The sequence below is a fragment of the Podarcis cretensis genome, assembly GCF_951804945.1.
Source record: "Podarcis cretensis genome assembly, chromosome: 15".
Classification (NCBI taxonomy): Eukaryota; Metazoa; Chordata; class Lepidosauria; order Squamata; family Lacertidae; genus Podarcis; species Podarcis cretensis.
In genome coordinates this window covers 4,882,359-4,904,066 of record NC_137185.1, presented here as the reverse complement: position 1 = coordinate 4,904,066, position 21,708 = coordinate 4,882,359, and the positions used below count along the sequence as shown (strand labels likewise).

At 46.5% G+C, this 21,708-nt stretch overlaps 1 protein-coding gene and 2 long non-coding RNA genes across 4 annotated transcripts in view; 1 reads left to right on the top strand and 2 right to left on the bottom strand.

Moving 5' to 3' along the window:
• Positions 1 to 3,154: 3,154 nt before the first annotated feature.
• Positions 3,155 to 5,344, bottom strand: LOC307204373. Its single transcript, XR_013833650.1, has 3 exons — positions 5,218 to 5,344; positions 4,166 to 4,203; positions 3,155 to 3,661 (listed from the first exon to the last, which is right to left on the bottom strand). It is a non-coding gene; the product is annotated as an uncharacterized lncRNA (long non-coding RNA).
• A 522-nt stretch (positions 5,345 to 5,866) lies between these two features.
• Positions 5,867 to 7,484, top strand: LOC307204333. Its single transcript, XR_013833599.1, has 2 exons — positions 5,867 to 5,998; positions 7,219 to 7,484. It is a non-coding gene; the product is annotated as an uncharacterized lncRNA (long non-coding RNA).
• A 181-nt stretch (positions 7,485 to 7,665) lies between these two features.
• LOC307204113 (uncharacterized protein) overlaps positions 7,666 to 21,708 on the bottom strand; it is a 47,043-nt gene continuing 33,000 nt past the window's right edge. For both annotated transcript variants that reach the window (XM_079955522.1, XM_079955523.1), the window contains exons 17-20: positions 16,662 to 16,719; positions 13,713 to 13,865; positions 9,594 to 9,794; positions 7,666 to 7,840 (exon numbers count right to left, since the gene is read on the bottom strand). In XM_079955522.1, the coding sequence (XP_079811648.1) occupies positions 7,802 to 7,840; positions 9,594 to 9,794; positions 13,713 to 13,865; positions 16,662 to 16,719 (451 nt within the window). In that variant the 3' untranslated portion in view covers positions 7,666 to 7,801. The remainder of the gene's footprint in view (positions 7,841 to 9,593; positions 9,795 to 13,712; positions 13,866 to 16,661; positions 16,720 to 21,708) is intronic.

Below are 21,708 nucleotides of genomic sequence, written 5' to 3'. Positions count from 1 at the left end.
TGAGCTAAATTGACCACCAAAGGTCTGGCTTGGTGCAAGGCAGCTTCCTATGTTCCTGAGGCCACTATCTCACTCTGTCTAACGGTAGGGCCTGCCCTGATATATACACACAAGTAAAAAAAGTAAAAAAATCCATGTGTGTCCTAATTAGAAATGAATTTAGAGCATGGTGTTTTTGTTTTATTTTATTTTTAACCTGAGAGATGAATTCCTTAATTGCTTGTCTCTGTATGGCAGCTGGGGATGGAGACAGGGTGTTGTGGAAGGGGGAGGGGGTTTGGAGCACAAGCTCCTTTCCAAGAAACTTGAAGCAGATGGTTTTCTCCATGGTGACCGAAATGAGGACACACAGCTAGCAGGGGATCTTCTGCAGCAGCCAGTCCTCCAGAGCGACGGCTTTGAGGACTCTGATGCGCAAGCGCGGACAGCCGCACACACACTCACACAAGGCATCCCAAAGTTTCCATTGTGGCACTTTGGTCGTTAAGAGTAATTATCTCCCTGCACTGAGATAAAGACTTGTTTGCAGTGTTATTAAGTCCCACGTCCCCGAGGAGAAATTCAACACTTTTGCAAAGAGATTGCCGAAAGCAGCCGACTTCAGCGAGAATGCCGGTGGGATGATTTTCCTATTACCAAAAAATTAAAAAAATTAAAAAAAGTCACAGAGCATAGCACTTGGAAAGATGGTGAAGCTGAAACAAACTCGCAGGCCCAAAAATCTGGATGGGTGAATTTTAATCGCAAGAGTTCTTTCATGCCAACGATTTTGGTTGCATTCAGGCTGGCAATGACATTGTGATACTACAGGAAGAAAAGCGATGGTATCCTTTGCCCACTGATGCAACTAAATAAACCGGAGTATAATCCACGAACAGACACGTGTTTCTTTTATTCCTCACATGCACCTATATTTCTGAGCAATTAACATGTCATGACTACAATCAGAAAGGGCCCTGGGCATGCCTGCTTGAGGCACAAATCCTTCTTCTATAAAGGGGGGGGGTTTACTTGTCTGATAAACAATGTGACTGATGCCCATTGTGACTGGTAGGGCAAAAGGCAGGGAGACCAACAGCAGATGGAGCCAGAGGTCATAGCAGGCAGATCCATACCCCACACATACACCATTAGCTGTATGCAGAAAGACAGAGTAATGGGGGGCTGGCTGAGGCAGACTGAGGTTGATGGGGCAATGCCCCACTTACCCTAATGGATAGTCACAACTGCCTATAACCATTATAACTATTAAGATAGATATAGATATAGATATAGATATAGATATAGATATAGATATAGATATAGATATAGATATAGATATAGAGATAGAGATAGAGATAGAGATAGAGATAGAGATAGAGATAGAGATAGAGATAGAGATAGAGATAGAGATAGAGATAGAGATAGAGATATAGAGAAATAGATATAGATGAAGACAGGAATGCCTGGCGTGCTCTGGTCCATGAGGACATGACTAAACGACTAAACAACAATAAATAGATGTAGATGTAGATACACACACACACACACACACACACACACACACCTATTATGAAGTTTCCACGCCAAGCAAACCCCTTTTTAATTCTCACAGGCCTTTCAAATCTGATCCTTTTGAACCTGAAATGTTTTGTGCCCGGCATGGGGAACCTGTGGCCCCCTGAACCAAAGCTCCCATCAGCCCCAGCCAGCATTGCCCACGGTCAAAGTTGATGGGAGTTGGAGTCCAGCAACTTCTGAAGGGATGCAGATTCCCTATCCCTGTTTCTGAGCCATGATTATAAGCTTTGGATAGGGTTTGTCCTGTTTTACATTTATGGCTTCAATGCTATTTAGAATTATTTTGTTGTTGTTTTATTTATTCTATGCTTTACGTCACGAGAAGATGTTAGTTATTGACCAACTAATAAACACAGCAAATAAATACATGCATAAATCTATCAACTGTTCTTACAATGCACAGCTCTATTGCAATTTAATATTTAATGCAGGAATGGTGAACCTGTGCCACTGTGGATATTTTTGTCTAACTACAGCTCTCATCTGCCCCAGTTTGCATGGCCAGCGGCAGTGGCGTAGCGTGGGGGGTGCAGGGGGGGCCGGCCGCACCGGGCGCAACATCTGGGGGTTAGGGAAATCCACGGGTTAGGGGGCGCAAATCCATGGGTTAGGGGGCGCAAATTACTTGCCTTGTCCCGGGTGCTGATAACCCACGCTACGCCACTGGCCAGCGGTCAAAGATTATGGGAGTTATAGTTCTGACAGCATATGGAAGGCCACAGATTAGCCACTCGTTTTAACATATCCATGAGCATATCGTCTTATTTTCTTATGATCGGTGACAACAGCAAGTCCCTCTGAAGTTGTTACCTGACATCATAATGATGTCTGATCACTGACAGGTAAGCACCTGCACCAACTGTCAAGGATGGCCCACAGAGGATGAGCCAGGTCTTTACCTGGCTCTCAGGCTGAAAAAGGTTCCCCGTGCTACTGTAAGCTGTGCAAAATTGGCAAAATGTTTCCTGTATTGCAGAAGCGTCTGCAAGGTACAGAAAAGTATTCACATACTGAGTACTCCACTTGACACAGATCAATTAACTGAGATTGTAGCAGAGGTAAGGACATCAGACGAACACGGCTGGGTCAGGCTAAAGGAGATCCATCTAGTCTAGCATGCTATTTAAACAGTGGCCCCCCAGATGCCCCAAAGGGGTGCCCCACGGCAGGACATGAGAACAGCAGCACTCTTCCCATTTGTGACTCCCAGCAGCCGGCATTCATAGGGACCCTGTGCTTGAGAACTTTGGACACGGCACGAAAGAATGGCAAGCAACGGAAACCCATTAACTCTGAGGCAGATAACCTACTATATTCAGAACTGATGAGGTCATTATATAGGGGTGGTTCCTATTTGCATAAAGGTATATAACCTTTCAAGTTTCACATGTCCTCAGAAGAAGGAGGAGGAGGAGGAGAGCCAGGCATTTTTGTTTGCATTTTTGTAGCTTACTTTTCTAATCTGCCTGGTGAAGATTTCTGTCCAACTGAAAAATCAACCCATGTTCACTCTCTCACACAGAGTACTGAAAACTGGAACACATGTCCACATCACAATGGATTTTTTTTGTTGATAACCCCATCACACCCCAACATGCAGTTCATATAGAATAGTAGAATAATATAATGGTAGAGTTTTGGAAGGGACCCTGAGGATCATCTAATCCACCCCCCTGTAATGCAAGAATATGCAGCTGTCCCATACGGGGATCGAACCTGCAACCTTGGTGTCATCAGCACCACACTCTAACCAACTGAGCTATCCAGTCATCCTCTCAGGAAGGGCAAGCAGTGCTTACACTAGGGCTGGGGACCTGTAGCCCCCAAGATATTGCTGTCCCCAGTATTGTCCAAATATGTCCTTCCAGGCAACCAGAGAATTACCTACAAGCTCATATACCAGCATATTCCTTGCCCCCCACCATCAGACAACAATGTTGATTTGTTTGACGCAAAAGATTTTTCCGTTTTTCAGAAAAGACAACAACACACATTTAATATTTGAGGTGCAGCAGATGGCCTTGTAGGAAGGGAATGCAGACTGGCAGACAATACATTTGTGATTCTGCAAGCCTGGAATGTCTCCGGTGAGTCAAATGTTCTAGTAGCAGGAGGAAAGGTTGGGGGGGGGGGGTTAAACAATTGGCAGCGCTGATCTGTTATATGAAGACAAATGTTTTCCTCACCCCCTCCCCACCTCTGATGTTGGTTCTGAAGGATGATGGCAGGCAGGTTTCAAAGAACAGCCTTTCCCAAATTGTTTTCCCTCCAGATGTTGTTGGCCTGGCTGCTGGTCAGGGCATTTAGAATTCATTCATTTGTTCAACTTTTAATATGCCTTTCCTTAGTTAACATCCTGGGTCAGTTTACAAATATACAGTGAAAACAATACTTTCTATGTATATTTCCTTTTAAAATAAACCTTAATAATGACTTTAAAATATTATTCCAAGCCACCACATCACTACATTAGAAAGCAACATCAGTACGTCTGGCTCAAAGCACAGTATTCTCGCCCAAAGACTGCCACTGAATGACAGCCACTGTGGTGTAGTGGTTAGAGTGTTGGACTAGGTTCAAATCCCCACTCGGCCATGAAACTCACAGTGTGACCTTGGGCCAGTCTCAATCTCTCAGCCAAACCTACCACACAGGGTTGTTGTGAGGAAAAAATGGGAAGAGAACTATGTAATAATAATAATTTTTATTATTTATACCCCGCCCTTCCCGGTTCAGAAAACCAGGCTCAGGACGGCTAACAACAAATTTAAAACACTTAATTGATGCAACAAAAAACAGCATAAAATAACAATAAATTCAGAATCCAAAAGTCAATTTAGGGGGGAAATCCATCCAAAAAACATTAGATGTATACCACATTTGCTTCTTGGCTGAAAGGTAGGATAGAAATGAAATGAAATAAATAAGAGATGTATTTAGACATATATTTTTTTTTTGGGGGGGGGGACAATAACAAAGAAATGAGGGTGATGAAATGGAAGAGATGGTCCTTCAGATATCCCAGAAAACCCTGCCACACATACAAGGTCCCATAACAGTGCCTTAGGGGGTCCTAGAAAAACAAACTGACGGAAAAATGAGAGGAACCAAAAGGGATAGATTTCCCCATCCCCAATTCGTACAGCAACATATTTATGTAATATATTTATACCCCATCTTATTAAAAAAATCAAGGGAAGTTTACACATCAACACCACTGATAAAAGCAATGAACCACAGGCAAGCTGCTCAGTCCCTGCTCCTGCCAACCTAGCAGTTCAAAAGCACGTCAAAGTGCAAGTAGATAAATAGGTACCGCTCCGGCGGAAAGGTAAACGGTGTTTCCGTGCGCTGCTCTGGTTTGCCAGAAGCGGCTTAGTCATGCTGGCCACATGAACCAGAAACTGTACGCCGGCTCCCTCGGCCAGTAAAGCGAGATGAGCACCGCAACCCCAGAGTCAGTAATGACTGGACCTAATGGTCAGGGGTCCCTTTACCTTTACCTTTAAAACCAAGGGGGGGGGGATCCAAAGAAGTGAAAAGAACAGAAAAACATAGTAGCCAGAGGAAGTTAAAATAACAATCCACTGAAAACACTAAAACTTTAAAAAACAATCACAAATTTAAGAAAAACTCAATTTGAGCCTGTTTCTTTACCTGAGGGCTAAGGGTCACTGGCAGGTGTGTCCGTGCTCAGAAGGCCGTTCCAGAGTCGGAGCCAGACTTCATGAAGAAGACTCAATCATTGCTTCACCTCCATAAATCCCAGCTGAGTTTCTGACCACCACAGGGAAATCCTTGTCACCAACGGCCCTGCGGAGGAGGACTGAAGGAGGACCTGGCAGGCAGGTGAGGGTGATCACCTGAGGGCCAGATCCAACTGCCATTCCCACCCCTGGCCATTCTACCACCAACTGCCCTGAGGGAAAGATTCCAAGAGAGATCCCTGCTGCTCTAGCTACCTGTAAGGATGGGGAAACTTGACAGTTTTGGTTTGTCTTCAGCTTCTCTTTTGTTTTTCAGTCTTCAGTTCAGTTCCCCACATTTCTACATCACTTCATAGGGGAAAGGTTCAGAAAAGGGCAACCCAAATGATCGAGCAGATGGAAGGAAAAGTTGCAGCGTTTGGGACCTTTTCGTTTAGAGGAAAGGCGGGTTTGAGGCGACATGATAGAAGTGCACAAAATGAATGGCATGGAGAAAGTGGATAGAGAAAAGCTTATGGACATTTCCTTGGTGGCATGGGGGGGGGGAAGCTATATAAAAAGGAGGATTCCTGGATTCCAAGATCCAGGTTTGGGGCCATTTGGAGAGAGAACCCCAGCAGAGATTTAAAATCACAAAATACGCAGCAAAGTCAAGCACAGACCTTTAAAATATTTCCTTGCGAGTTTCAAAACTTCCCTCTTCCCTTAGCATAGAAAAGAGCACACATTTGGTAAGTTAAAAATGGTTTACTTACAAACCCTCCAAAAGCCAGGTTCATGTGCTTTCCATACATCACTCAGAAAACACAAGCAGTAGAACTAGGCTTAGTTACTGTGGTGAAAATGGTAGTACATAAATAAGGGATGCCTAACGGAGGGTCTCCCCAGATGATTTCAGGGCACAAGGAGGAGGTCTCTCACTTTTTCAGTGCACAAAGTGCTAAACACAAATACATGTTATCAGACACCTTTCACAACAGCCTTGTAAAGTAGGTCAGCCTCCAGACCCAGATAAAGCATTGCCTCCCCTGCTGTTCCATGCTCAGGCCCTGCTCATGGCAGATAATATCAGACCAGGGGTTGCCAACATGGCGCCCTTCAGGTGTTCTCCTGGTGCTCACAAAGCCTTTGATCTCCGCTACCACCCTGCCACTGGTAGGAATATGAGGGGACATGTGTGGCAGAAGTAGACTGTTGGAAGCACAAAGGCAGGGAAGCAAAGTGAGGAATGGACTCACTGCCTTGCCTGCCCTGTGGTGGGGGAGTGGCTACTTTTTTTTCTCCCTTGAAAAGTATGCAGAGCTAAAAGAGAAAGCTGGAAGTGTGACTCTCCCGCCTGGTTTTTTCAGCTCTTTCAGAGCTCAAATTCAACCAGTTCCTACTTTTACTCAACCATGTTGGAAAAATGAATATGTGTGCTCTCTCTCTCTCTCTCTCTCTCTTGTGCGGGGGGGGGGGGGGGGGGCACGGGGGGGGTAATATGGAGGGGGGGAGACAGAAGTGACCAGAAGGGGTATGAGTCACAAACCCCCAAAAGGATGGAAATGCCTGGATTAGACATACAGTGGTACCTCAGGTTACATACGCTTCAGGTTACAGACTCCGCTAACCAGAAATAGTACCTCGGGTTAAGAACTTTGCTTCAGGATGAGAACAGAAATCGCGCAGCAGCGGTGTGGCGGCAGCAGGAGGCCCCATTAGCTAAAGTGGTACCTCAGGTTAAGAAACAGTTTGAGGTTAAGGATGGACCTCCGGAATGAATTAAGTACTTAACCCGAGGTACCACTGTATTCAGATAAGTAGCTGCAGCAGACTGGATTTCCCCCCCTCACACAGTCTTTATCACTCCTTCCTCTGATCACTTCAGGAGGTGCAGAAGCAAAACTGTGACACAAGCCTTCTTGTCTGAATAACCTACTTCTCTCTCTCCCCCCCCACTCCCCCCCTTAAGATTTCCCAATGGATAGAACGTGGTTACAAGATTGACTTCAATTGATTAAATGAGATAGCTTCTCCCACCACCCCTGCTGAAACCAGAGACCTCCCATTTATCATCAGAAATGTAACAAAGGAACATGTTGAACCATTAGTAAATGAAGCATGCTGATTTTAAGTATGGGGAGTTAAGGAGGCAGAAAGAATTGCTTTTGCCACTGGAGACCATTACTGCTACATTAAAGCCACAATCCCATACACACTTATATATGGGAGTCAGTTCCAGTGGACTTGTTGGGACTTATTTATGGGCAGACATGCAAAGGATTCTGTTGCATCTTGCAATCTTTTACAAATTGCACAGATTGCGAATCTGAGATGTGTGTGTGTGTGTGTGTGTGTGTGTGTGTGTGTGTGTTTTTACACAGAGCCACACATTACATGTAAAGCATGTTCAAAGGGTGCTGGAATTTTGAGGGTGAACAACCACTATGGAAATTTTCTCTTCTTCCTCACATTCCTGGATTCACAGTTCCACCGCACAGAATTAAGCTTCCCATACTCCTCTTTCCTTCATGGACGCTGTTGAAGATGATCAGTCACAGTGGACCATATCCTGCATTCATGAGTGCTGTTTCCTGCAATGCAATGGACACCATGTTCATTTTGTCCAGAGATGCAGAACCAGCAGCCCTCCAGAAGTTGCTTAAAACTCCTATCGGCCCCAGTCAGCATGGCCAACGGTCAGAGATGTCAGGGGCTGGAGCCCAGCAAACATCTAGAAGGGATCACATATTGGCTACCACCAGAAGAAATGAAAGAAGCATCAGGACCAGGCAGCCCTAGCCCAGGGGGATCAGAACCAGATGCATTGAAAGGGCACCTAAGGCAAGGTCAGGGAAGCTTACTCAGCCCCAGGGGGCCACATGCCATTATGGGGGCCAAATTCCAAAGGTGGGCGGGGCAAGAGGCAAATGTGGGTCCATGTGTGACCTTTTAGGCAGCTGACTACATTCCAGCTGATATAAGAAAAAAACTACTCCTTTTCCCTTATAGGGTACCCCAAGAGCCCATACAGAGTCCCTTTGTACGTTCACTATTGGTAGGAGAAAATAACAGAGACCAACCAGAGAATATTGAGAAGCAAAGCAGCTAGTAAGCCTGATCTTTATTAACTGTTGCAACAGGGTGCTCCCCCACATGCAGGAGAGATGAGGACCCCGAGCCATGCGTGCAAGCCCTTATATAGACATTTTTAATTGCCCACCCTGGAGTCCAAGACCACTCCCAGAAACATCATACCTACATCACAGAAAAGGTGGTCTACAACAGAAATCTGAGTGCGTTGTTTATCTCCTGTCTGGCAAGTTACCTGATTGCATTATTTGGGTTTTGGCCACTCTTTTGTTATTATAACTACTTAATTCCTGAATCTAGGTCACTGGTCACAGGCTTACACCAAGTTCATATCTTGAATGTGCCCTTAAGACAGGGTTTGTGAGGAAAGAGACAGTGGGGAGGATTCCCACTTTGACCTTGCAGAGAAATATTTGAGGTCAATTTGTTCAGGACCTTTTCTATGGGGTTTCAGACATGTGGTTTATATATACAGTTATGAACATTTATTTATTTTATATATGACCTTCAAATTCTTATAACACAGCCACGTAAAAGCCAAAGCTTTACACATCCACACAGTCATCCCTGGGAGCTACTAAATAACTCCAACCCCCAAAGAGGTGAGGGAGAAAAAGGCTCCTCAAAATGTGGGTAACATTTGGGAGCAGAACTGTGATGCAGCAGCCCCAAATGACTGCAGGATATAGGCTCCCTTTGGCTGAAGGCAAGGCATTGTGGGGAGGGGGGAGTTAACCCTTTCCGCCCCCATGCAGTCCTGAATAAAATCCTAACTCTGGAGCTGTGTTAAGAGGAAAATCCTCCACTGGCATGAATGGGGGGGGGCTTTCCTCCCTCAAATGCAAACTTCCTGAGTGGGCCAACTTTCCCACAAGACTGCAACAGAGGAAAGTGTTACACTCTGTCACCTTTTCAGCTGTGATCCAGATAATGATCAGCCCTATTTGCATGACACACACCACACATCACTTCCACATTTACAGCACATGGCTTCCCCCAAAGGATCCTGGGAACTGTAGTTTACCCCTCCCAGCACCCCAATGAAGGACAGTTCCCAGGAATCTTTGGGAGAAACCACGTGCATGAAATGTCCTTTGAATGTTTGTAGTGGATGAGTCCAAATATTTATTTTGTTGTTTGAACCCCTAAGACCTCCAGAGCTGCTGAAACATCTCCATATGCTATATATAAAATAAGTGTTGAATGCTTTGCACTGTATTATATGCTTTTTACATTTTCCATTTCTGCACTTACCACAACATTGTAAAAAACGGCCCCCATTGTTTGCTTGTAAAAATGCTCTTGCTGCAGATATTCAAGGCTGGTGCAACCCAGTTTTTTTGTTTTTTTATCCAGGGTTTTCAGAACAAGCTGTGACATTTCCTTGCCCCTCTTGCTGGCTCGAGCTGCCAAAAATTTCCTTGTTTTGTCGACAGATAGGAGGTCATTGAGAACCTACATTAAAGCGATTTTTCAAAGACAAAACTTCATGAGAGGGTTGCGAGAAACTAAATTCAAAAGGCCCTGAAGCCCAAATAACCAACCGCCAGGGGAGGATGCTTTCCAAATATCTGTATGATTAACTGATCTTCAGAGCTCTGAGCTTACATCTTCTTTCAATCAGCGTCCACTGAGGACAGGCAGTCTTGCCATGTGGAAGCACCTGGTGCCTTCGGACCATTTGGTCACTCTCAAGTGATGGAAAAGAAAAGGAGCTATCTGTCGTGTCCCTGCCTTAGTCACTGCTCTGACCTTGCTTCCTTCAAATCACCTCCGCCGAGGGTGCATAATTCTGCCAGTCTCTATACCAGGTGTATGTGTGTGAATCATTCACGACTCGGTAGGTTTACCTGACCTCAGAGGAGGCTGACTGCTGAATTTCTTCATGAGTCACTGCCTTCAGCTTGCCTCCTTCCATTCAGCCTCTGCTGAGGGCAGCTGCTCATGCCATATGTCTACACAGACTGCGACTGGATCAATCGGATCTAGAGACTGGATCTAGAGAGGCAGCAGAAATTACCGCACCTCAGAGGAAGCACGGCTGGACCACTGATTCCTGCAGAAACAGGAAGGCGGGCAGGGAGCCCTTAATCTTCCGCAATTTGTACCTGATTCTTCATCCAAAAAGGATCACATACAGTCAGCTAAAAGGAGGAAAGATTGCCTCTGCCAGTAGCTTCCCAATCACCCTTAACCCTTGTGAAAGGGGCTGATGGGAGTTGGAGGACAACAACCTTTAAAACCCTTCACGGCTTAGGACCCTTGTACCTATGGGACCGCCTCTCCTGGTATGCCCCACAGAGGACCTTAAGGTCCATAAATAGCAACACCCTAGAGGTCCCGGGCCCTAAGGAAGTTAGATTAGCTTCAACCAGAGCCAGGGCCTTTGCAACACTGGCCCCGGCCTGGTGGAACGCTCTGCCTCACAAGACCAGGGCCCTGCGGGATCTGATTTCTTTCTGCAGGGCCTGTAAGACAGAATTGATCCGCCTGGCCTTTGGCTTGGAGCCAATTTGATTCCCTCTCCCTCTTTCTTTTTTCTTTTTTCTTTCTCCTCCTGTGATGAGGCTGCATTTAGTATTTTAATGTTTCAATATTTTAATGTATTTTAATCTTGTTTTTAAGTTGTATTCATTCAACTTGTTTTTATTGTTGCTTGTTAGCCACCCTGAGCCCGGCCTTGGCTGGGGAGGGTGGGGTATAAATAAAAATTATTATTATTATTATTATTATTATTATTATTATTATTATTATCAACAGCCATAAGGCCACAGCTCCCTCATCCCTGGAATAGGCAATGCTGAGCTCGATGGACCAAGCATCTCAGTATATGGCAGCTTCCTAAGATTCTTATGTTTATTTTTGTTATTCCAGTAGGGAACAAAAAGATCCTGCTCCTTAAGCAATTTGTTAATAGCATTTGTTTTTTCTGCTGCATGCAACTGCAGTTAATTTGTCCAGGGTCTCAGTGCCCGATATATTATAAAGGAGGAGTTTTCATAGACCTCCAGTTTAACTGGCAAACACTTAACTGTTGCCGCACACCGTTTTGTTATAGTAATTCACAGGCTTTAATTTGAAGCTGGGGTGCCTGAGTGGGTGGGTGGGGAGAGGCAAAACAATGACCCCAACAACTCCCCCTCTATCCTCTGTGGACTGGCAATAAGTTAAGTACCAAAGTGTGAGGGTTTGCTGGCTGCTGGTGCCGTCAAACAACCCTTGCCGGATGCCAGAAGCCGCTCGATTTAAGCATCCTTTTTAAGACACCCAAAAGCACCATCTACAAAAAGAAATCGAACTCTTACATACTAAGTAGCCTAGATTTTCTCTAATCCAAAAGCCACTTTCTTGGACCCTTGAGCCCAATAAGAGTTTGTCTTTTTTTTAAATCCACCACTCCACTCCATTCCCAGCCGTGTCTTGAACTTCTTGTGTAATTAAGCTTGGCTTGTAAGAACCCCTACACATCTCTTCTCTGCAAACCAGAAAAGGGTAGTGGTCAGAGCGACCTTCCTCAACTTGGTGCCCTCCAGATTTTTTGGACTACAATTCCCAGGGTCCCTGACCACTGGGCCTAATGGCTGGGGCTGTTGGGGCCAGATCTGAAGAGTGTTGCATTAAAAAATATCCAACAGGATGCTCTGAAGCACTAAGGGGACTGCTTAAACCAATGGATTTTGTTGCCATTGTTGCCATTTAGAGTACGTTTGTGATACATGAATAAACATTGTATCAAGCCAGTCATTTCCCCCCATCTGCACTACAAATTGAAAGTAGTATCATACCACTTTAAACAGTCATGGCTTCTTCCCCCAAAGAATCTTGGGAGTTGTAGTTTGTTAAGGGTGCTAAGAGTTGTTAGGAGGTCCCTATTCCCCCTTACAGAGCTACAATTCTCAGACTAGTTAAAGAATCACTCCCTCTTCTTCCCAGGGAACTTTGGGAATTGTAGCTTTTTTGTGGGGAATGAGGGGTCTCCTAACTCAGCACCCTTAACAAACCACAGTTCACACAATGGGGGGAAGCCATGTCTGTTAAGGTGGTATAACAGAGCTTTTAATGTACGGTACAGATGCAGCGGGTGCTGTGGGTTAAACCACAGAGCCTAGCACTTGCCGATCAGAAGGTCGGTGGTTCAAATCACCATGACGGGGTGAGCTCCCATTGCTCTGCCACAGCTCCTGCCAACCTAGCAGTTCGACAGCATGTCAAAGTGCAAGTAGATAAATGGGTACTGCTCCGGCAGGAAGGTAAACTGTGTTTCCGTGTGCTGCTCTGGTTCGCCAGAAGTGGCTTAGTCATGCTGGCCACATGTCCCGGAAGCTGTACGCCGGCTCCCTCAGCCAATAAAGCGAGATGAGCGCCGCAACCCCAGAGTCGGCCACGACTGGACCTAATGGTCAGGGGTCCCTTTACCTTTACCTTTACAGATGCAGCCCCAGGGAAGCATGACTTTATTTGGCAATACCTATGAGAAAGACGACTTTGATGGATTGGTCCAAATCTTGCCCCCTTCACACAACCCTGCTTAACAAAGCAATGCACCTCCTTTTCATTCAGTTCCCATCATCCCTGACTGTTGGGCATGCTGGTTGAGAATGACAAGAGTTGTAATGCAAAAACCTCTTGGGCTGATGGAAGATGGAGTCCAAATCTCTGGAGCGCACCAGATTGGGACAGGCTGGGTTAGGGTGTTGGACTAGGACCCCAGAGATGAAAACTGTGGTCTCCATTCAGCCACAAAGCTCACTGGGTGACCTTGGGACAAACTGTTACCTCTCAGCTTAACCTACCTCACAGAGCTGTTGTGGGGATAAAGGGTTGTTAGTCACCCTGAGAGCAACTGTTTTTAATATTATGCTTTAAGGTTGTTATCTGCACTGGGATCTTAGGGGGAAAGGTGGATCATAAACAAAACAACAACAACAACAACAACAACAAGTCTTGCTGAAGGTTGGATTGAAAATTGCTCTAAAACAATGGAAAGTACCGTATTTTTCACTCTATAAGACGCACCAGACCATAAGACGCACCTAGTTTTAGAGGAGGAGAACAAGAAAAAATATATTCTCTCCCTCTCTGCTCAGCACCTCTCCAGCAAAGTGGGAGGAGAAACGGAAGGGGCTCTGTTTCTCCTCCCACTTCGCTGAAGGGGCGCTGTGCAGCTTTCCCTCTCTGTGCAGCCTGCATTCGCTCCATAAGATGCACACACATTTCCCCTTAGTTTTTAGGAGGGGAAAAGTGCATCTTATAGAGCGAAAAATACGGTAAATAAATACCTACACATAAGGGACAGATGGAGGATCTGTGAGAAGCTACACAGTGAAAGGAATGTCTGTTATGGATTTATAACTACATGAGTGTTCAACTTACCGGCAACTCCTGCTGGTCATTGTCAAAGTAATGGCCATCCCACACCTCGGTAACAAGACTGCCGTACGTGGCTAGAAGCCGGAGCCTCTTTTTCTGCAAACCTTCAGACATGACATCCTTCACAGGTCGGGTGGTTATGCCCTGTAGAAATTCCTTGCAAACACATTGTATCAAAAATATTATGTCTTCCAGAAGGACAACCCAAACACTCATTAAGAAGGGGAGAGGGGTATTTTGAGATAATCTGCATTGTTATGACTCACAGGCCTTGATAACCAGATTGCACATCAACACCACATTCCCACCAAGAGATGTATTTACATCACAGCTTCTCCAGCTTCACCATTCCTGTCCTCTCTTCCCTAGTTTCTATTCTATTCTTGAAGACAGAGAGAGAGAGAGAGAGAGAGAGAGAGAGAGGTATCCAGCCCAGTTATTAGGCAAAGTGAGGCTGCTGCCTCAGGCAGCAGAAGCCCCTGTGGTGGCGTCTCTGTGGGCACCCCGCCTGCCCTGCTGCTTCCACCAGTGGCGGAGAAGTGCTGCCACCATTGGCACTGATTTCAGGCCAGACCGCCTCCATTTTGGGTGATATCAAGCAGGCGTCTTCTCTACTGTACTCTTTTCGGCACCTGCTAAAAACGTTCTTGTTTAGACAAACCTGCCCGGAAACTTCGAAAGTTGAGATAATTTTAATCAATGTTAGTAACTGTATGTTTTGAGGTATGGCTGCAAGTTTTTCTTGATTTTACTGTTTTATCTTTTGTAAACTGCCTTGAAGCATCTTTTTTACAATCAAGTGGTATTTAGATTTTATAAATAAAAGAATAAATACAACGACAACAATTTCAACAATTTCAAAAATAGCTGCTTTGCTGATACTGTGTGCTTTTGTTTTGTTTTCAAACCCCACACAAGGGGCAGATCCATACATTTCAAGTACATTCTTGCCCCAAACCTGGATCTTGGCATCCAGGGAATTCTCCTTTTATATCCCTATTTCTTCTTGCCAACCAACATATTCAATACACATTTAAAGCAGATGACTCTCCACCACCAAAGCATAGCTGTCAACTTTTCCCTTTTCTTGCTAGGAATCCTATTCGGAATAAGGGAATTTCCCTTAAAAAAAAAGAGAGAAACGTTGACAGCTATGTGCCAAACAATTCTGTGAACTGTCATCTCCCCCTCCCAAAGCTACAACTCCCAGCACCCTTAACTAACTACACTTCCCAGGATGGCTTGGGGAGAAGCTCTGTGCTTTACCTGTGCGTTGAATGTGCTTGAAATGAATGGCATGAATCTGCTGTACAAGTTAGGAGTGCAGCCTAAGTGAGTAATTGATATTCACTTCTATTGGGAAAGCAAAGCACTATTAAAGGGTGACCACGGCCAAATCCCACCTATTACTGATGACAGGTAGCATGGCAATGTGCCCATTTCACAGACACAGAGACTCAGTCCACGCAGGGATCCCAGAAGTGTGCAGGCTCTCTCACCTCCCTATACAGCGCCTGTCATAATGACAGTCATTTTGGTTGTGTAAAAGAACCACCTCTCCCTGCTCTCTTTGTCCGTGAAAAAAATAATAATAAAAGGCTAGCGTGAACCCAGGGAGGTTTAAAAGCAGACAACTGAAAAACTGCAATATTGCAGCTACAATATCCTGTTTGTGCCATCAACAGCCAGGAGGTCATGCACACACACACACACAAAAAGGAAGAGAAAAAAACAAAACAAGCCAATCGCGGATAGGAGCATTCCACAATTTGACATATGGATCCTGCAAATGCCAACTGCAGGATTACATCACGGAGAAAAGGACAAAAGAGAATAAAATTAGTTCTGTCAGCTCTACGAGGAACCAGTGCCAAAAGAGGCAGAGAGGACATCTCTCTCTCTCTCTCTCTCTCTCTCTCTCTCTCTCCCTCCCTCCCTCCCTCCCCCCCCCCAAAAAAAAGGGTACGGACCGGGATGCTGGTCTGCCTCCCAGCCAAAGAAACAGAAGCAACAAATTAATTCTGCAAATCACATTAAAAACTGACCTAGTAACTAATTGCTCCAAGTTTTAATTAGTTCAATGGCTAGATCAACTAGTTAAAGATTCTGGCTCCACTGGTACTTCAGGCCAAATGCAGCCCTCCAATCCTCTCTATCTGGCCCTCAGGACTCCGCCCCCCAGACACCCTCCCCAGCCACATCCTCTCTGCTCAGGCCACGCCCAGGCCACACCCTCCTTCACACCCTCAAGTGTTTATGCCTGGCTAGAATGTGCCCTTGAATTCTGGCAATGCCTCTTTGCTTGGCTGGATGAAGGATGGAATCATAGACTCATGGACTTACAGAGTGGGAAGGGACCAAGAGGGCCATCTAGTCCAACCCCCTGCCATGCAGGAATCTTTTGGCCTGCATGGGACTCGAACCCACAACCCTCAGATGAAGAGCCTCGTGCTCTACCTACTATCCCCAAGATGTGACCTTCAAGAGAGGAGTGTGTGACTAGTCTGATGTGCAAAGTTTCCATTTGTTGCTCTGCCCACTTTGGCCTCTGGCCCTGCCCACGACTGGCATGTGGCCCCTGAAAGCTTGCCCACACAAAAATGTGGCCCTCAGGCTGAAAAAGATCCCCCACACCTTCAGCTGATTAGGTTTTTGGCCCTAGAGGTCAATCAACAAAAGCTTTAGTTGATTAACCACCAGAGCCTGAAGTCTCACTTGTCTAGCTCAGTACTTACTTTTCACATCTGTATTTTGCCTTTAATGAAGATGCTCAGGCTATGACTTGGACCAACCTCCCCTTCCCAAGAGAGCTTCTAACAATAACCCCCCTCTACCACCTAAACACGGGCCATTCTCAAAAATGATGTCACTCAGAAGCTTCCCCCCCCCCAGTGTATATTTTCCATCCAGTTCCTCATTTAAAACAATAAGGTAATTTTGTTCAGTACTCACAGGACTCGGCACCCCTTGAAACAAAGGCGTGTTGTGCACCCCACTTCCTACACAGTTTCTGCAAAAGAGAAGGAAGATTAATCCAACAGGTAATCTCTGTTCCCTGTCTTTTCCTCTGAAATTTACTATTAATACAATTCCCCCTAATACTGCATGCACTGAATTGGAGTTTAATTAGATGGTAACCAGAGGGGTTTTGTGCTTATGAGGTAATAAATACTCCTCGAGCTAATAAACTCCAAGGCAGAAGGAGTGGTTATTAATCTCCTGAAAACACACACACACACACTTAGCAAGAAGAGCCCCCTCAAGTTATTACTGCTATTGATTCAATAACATGGGTGAAACATTGAATGTTTTTCCTCAGGCCCAGGTGAACGAAAGGTCTGCAGGGAGCTGGATTTGGGGTAGAAATGGGAAAAATCTGTCAGCTTCAGTTTCTTTCAGTTTTCCCATCTTAAACCCAGCTGCCCATATTTCCACACCAGCTTGCTGTTTGTTGGTTTGTTTTTAAGGTCCTTGTGGAAATTCTTCACCATTTCAGTGCGAATCTCAATTCTGTACATCATACTGCTGCTTAGAAACGGTAATGATAAACCAATACTTAAATGACTAAAGTAGATCAAGCATTGGTCTGCAGAGTTTGATTTCAAGCCACGCAGGAAAGGAAAAGGGGACACCCGGTGTCAGGTGACTGACAAAGGGGTGGCCCCGCCCACTTATCAAACTTGGCCCGTGGTTGGTCAGGTGGGGAAGGGCTTAGCCCTGCAGGCTCAAAGCCAGGCAGACACAAAACTGGACACACTGTAAGAACTTTGAGAGATGGAGGCAGAGTTATAGACATGTCCAATCTGCTTTTAAAGCCATCCAAGATGATGGGCATCCCTGCCTCCTGTGGCAGTGAGTTCCATAGTTTAACAATGTGTACTAGATTGGGCTCAGGAGCCTGCTGGCATGGAGAGCTATGTTGCATTTGTTATATAACCACACATTGCTGTCAGGCTCATCTCTCTCCCACGGGTTTCAGGAACCGCATAAGGAAAAGCAAGCATGTATCTTTTTAAAAAAACCCTTGCATAATGCATTTCAGTGTGCATAGTCAAGGCCAAGCCGTGGCATTTTGCCACTCCAACATGGCTGCACCACATAATCCAATTCCGTTCAATCCCCAGTATTCTTTAGTGCATTGCAGAGATTGCTGGCGGCCCAGCGGCAGCCAAAGGTTTTCAAGCACCATTGAGGGAGACCGACAGATGCTGCTGGGGTTTGGACCAGCTCTGGTCCATGGTAGTGAAAGTGCCTTCTGCCCACTCAGGCTGGCCATTGGCTCTTCTCAACAAGGAGGTCATTAAGAGCTTCCCACCCAGGTGGCATTTTGCCTGGGGAATTCAGTTTTGGCTGAAGGTCAGGCTGATCTGACCACACACAACCCTCACCAAAACAAACAGGGTCTGCACAACACCAGTGGCACTCCCTTTCCCCCTGTGATAATGACCACTGGGAGGAGCGCAGAGAGAAGAAACGCCATGGCGCATTTGAGCATCACAGCTAGGCGCCTTCCTCTGCCCTGGCTGCAACAAAACATGTCTCTCTCACATCGGTCTCTACAGCCACAGCAGGCGCTGTAACCTTCCAACAGTTTGACCTTGCCTCCAAAGGCGAACTCCTCCATTTTTTCCTGAGACAGATGGATGCCAACAAAAAAAAGGCAGAGAGGAACAGTGCCATTGAGACTCTCCACCTCAGGCACCTCCTGTTTTGCAAATGTCTGGGACTTGCTTTGGAGAAAGCTTGGCTTTCGGCATCACATTAAGGGTTGTTTCAGTAGGCAGAGGCTCATCAGGGCTAAATCACAGGGTGTACGACTTTGGCAAGCCAGATCAGCACCTTGGAAAGCTTCCAACAAGTCTCCATGGACTGGGATTTATTTCCTTAACCAGGCAACACGGGGAGATGTTGCCACAGCAAGGAGCTCCTTCTCCTTCTTGGGTTTAATGGTGTATAGAAAGGCCAAGAAAAGACCCCATTACCACCACCTACTGTTGACAATGTGATCACGTTGCAGCTGCAGCCTTTAATAGAGTCTCAAATTCTTCACAAACTGTCCCAGGGAGTCTTATCCCAGAGAGCAGTCCCCAGGGCCATCTTACCCATAGGTGCAAGGAGTGCAGGGCACCTGGGTGCCAGGCCGAGAGTCCAGGGTCCGAGAGTTGAGTCCGGTGAAGAGCCCCCCGTCGGCTGGAGCGCCGTGGCGGGCTCTTCTGCTGCGGGTGGCTCTGTGCCGTGAGTTCGGGGGTGACCAAGCCAGCAAGAGACTGAGGCGGCTGGCCAGCTCTGCCCTCCAGCACTCCTTGGACTGGGCAACCTGGGGAGGGGGGTGCCAGGAGGATCTTTGCACCCCGACGCCACATATGCTTAAGAAAACCCTGGCAGTTCCCAAACTGGAAAGGAGAGGAGGTCAACTGATACCATTATAAAGGCAGGCAAGGTCTGTTCTGTGATCGGCCCCACCCTCTTGAGAAGAGCTGGCAGTCCTCCTTAGAGGGACTTTGTCCGATTTCTTATTTGTGAGTATTTGCAATGCTGAGGACAGGGCTCTGTGATTGGGGCCCTCATCCTCTGGGTATGCAAACCGAGGGAGAGGCATAAGTCTATGTCCTCCAGCTGGCAGGGTCCAAATAAAGTCCTCCTTGGGCATGGCAACTAAATCAACCTCTTTTGTGAGATCTCTGAGTTGCAGGGAACATGACAGATTCAAAAAAATTGCAGCTGATGATGCCTAACACTGCTCCATTGGCACCACAAAAACTCCTGCTGCCCCCTAAATGACTTGCGTACTTGGGTCACCCCCTTTGCAGAATTCACATTTCTTTTGCTGCAGATGTCCCTTTTTAACTTCCAAGTTTGTAGCATGCACAGCTCTGGCCCACAATGCCGCTGACATCTGCATCTTTAAATACCGTAGCACCGAGAGCCAAGCCTGCTGCAGACCCTGTTACATATTCCGCCCCCACTCTCACTGCCTTTGCCACCCGGGCTGCCTTAACTGTTCCAACGGTTCTTTGCCGAGCGTAGCACATCAAGGATTTAGAAACTAACCATTTCTGACTGTCAGGATTTATATCCCAAACAGCTGTGCCAGGAAAGCCATGGGAATCAAACAGCTATTTGGGGAGCACCATAATCTATTAACTTCTCGGGTCATTTTGATTTCAGCAGCTTTGCAAATAACGGCACGGTGCACTCAAATGCACCACTTCAGAGGCAACTCTTGGGCTATTGTGTTCTCAGGCAAAGGAGCCTCAGGTCCAAATTGTGAATTTGTCCCAAGAGGTTTGGGGAAGGGCCACAGCTCAGGGACAGAGCGTGTGCTCTGCAGTCAGAAGGTCCCCTGTTTGGTTCCCCATGCCAGGTAGAACTGGGAGGGATTTCTGTCTGAAACCCAGGAGAGCAGCTGCCTGTCAGTGTAGCCAGTACTGAGCAAGATGGACCAATAGTCTGACTCAATATAAGGCAGCTTTCTATGTCTATAGACATTACTTTGGGTGCTGTATCAGGGGGTACCTGCTGACCTCTGTTGTTGTTGTTGTTGAGTCGTTTAGTCCTGTCCGACTCTTCGTGACCCCGTGGACCAGGCACTCCTATCTTCCACTGCCTCCCACAGTTTGGTCAAACTCATGCTGGTAGCTTCGAGAACACTGTCCAACCATCTTGTTCTCTGTCGTCCCCTTCTCCTTGTGCCCTCCATCTTTCCCAACATCATGGTCTTTTCCAGGGAGTCTTCTCTTCTCATGAGGTGGCCTAAGTATTGGAGCCTCAGCTTCATGATCTGTCCTTCCAGTGAGCACTCAGGGCTGATTTCCTTCAGAATGGATCGGTTTGATCTTCTTGCAGTCCTTGGGACTCTCAAGAGTCTCCTCCAGCACCAGAATTCAAAAGCATCAATTCTTCGGCAATCAGCCTTCTTTATTGTCCAGCTCCCATACATCACTACTGGGAAAACCAGAGCTTTAATGCTGACCTCTAGCTCAGTGTATGCTTACACACAGAAGGTGCCCTGTTCAGCCCCCAGCATCTCCAGTTTGAAAGACCAGGCAGCAAGTGGTGGAAAAGGCTTGACACCGTGAAGAGCTACTGCCAGTCAGAGTAGCTGGGCAAGATGGTCAGACCTGGTACAAGGTGGCATATTTTCCACTGAACAGGCTGGTACTAAAAACAAAAACCAGCAACAGAGAAGCCACACCCCTTTTGTTGAACTCCAGCTCCAATCTGCCCCAACCAGCATGGCCAATGGTTAGAGAGCCTGTGTGGTGTAGTGGTTAAGAGCAGTAGTCTCGTAATCTGGGGAACCGGGTTCGATTCCCAGCTCTTCCACATGCAGCTGCTGGGTGACCTTGGGCTAGTCACACTTCTGTGAAGTCTCTCAGCCCCCCTCACCTCACAGAGTGTTTGTTGTGGGGGAGGAAGGGGAAGGAGAATGTTAGCCGCTTTGAGACTCCTTCGGGTAGTGATAAAGAAGGATATCAAATCCGAACTCTTCTACTCTTCTTAGGGACGATAGGAATTGCAGTCCAGAGACATCTGAAGGGCTGTAGCTCAGTGGCAGAGCACCTGCTCTGCATGCAGAAGACTCCTGCTGAGAACCCCCAAAAGCTGTTGCTGCTCATCAATGTAGACAACCCTAGACTTGAAGGACCAATGGTTTCACTTGGTATAAGGCACTTTCCTACATTCCTTACTGTCAGGGAACTGCCATCAGCTCAGAGGCGAGAGGTGGAAGGGAAGTTGGGTTACAGGAGAAGATCGTGAGAAGCAGTTCTTCCTCCAGGGAGGAGGGAAGCCACGTCTCCAGTGGGGAAGGGATGCAGGGCTCGGAGGTTGCAAGGGAGAGCCACAACACCAAGCCTGAGCAAAGCTGGGGGGAGGCAGGTCCCCCTTTGCCCACGCCCTCTCTGTGCAGTTTACACGCAGAGAGGGGAGGCATAGGATGGGGGTCAAAAGACTGCTCTGCTGGGGAAAGTTTAAAGACCGCCCACTCCCAGATTCT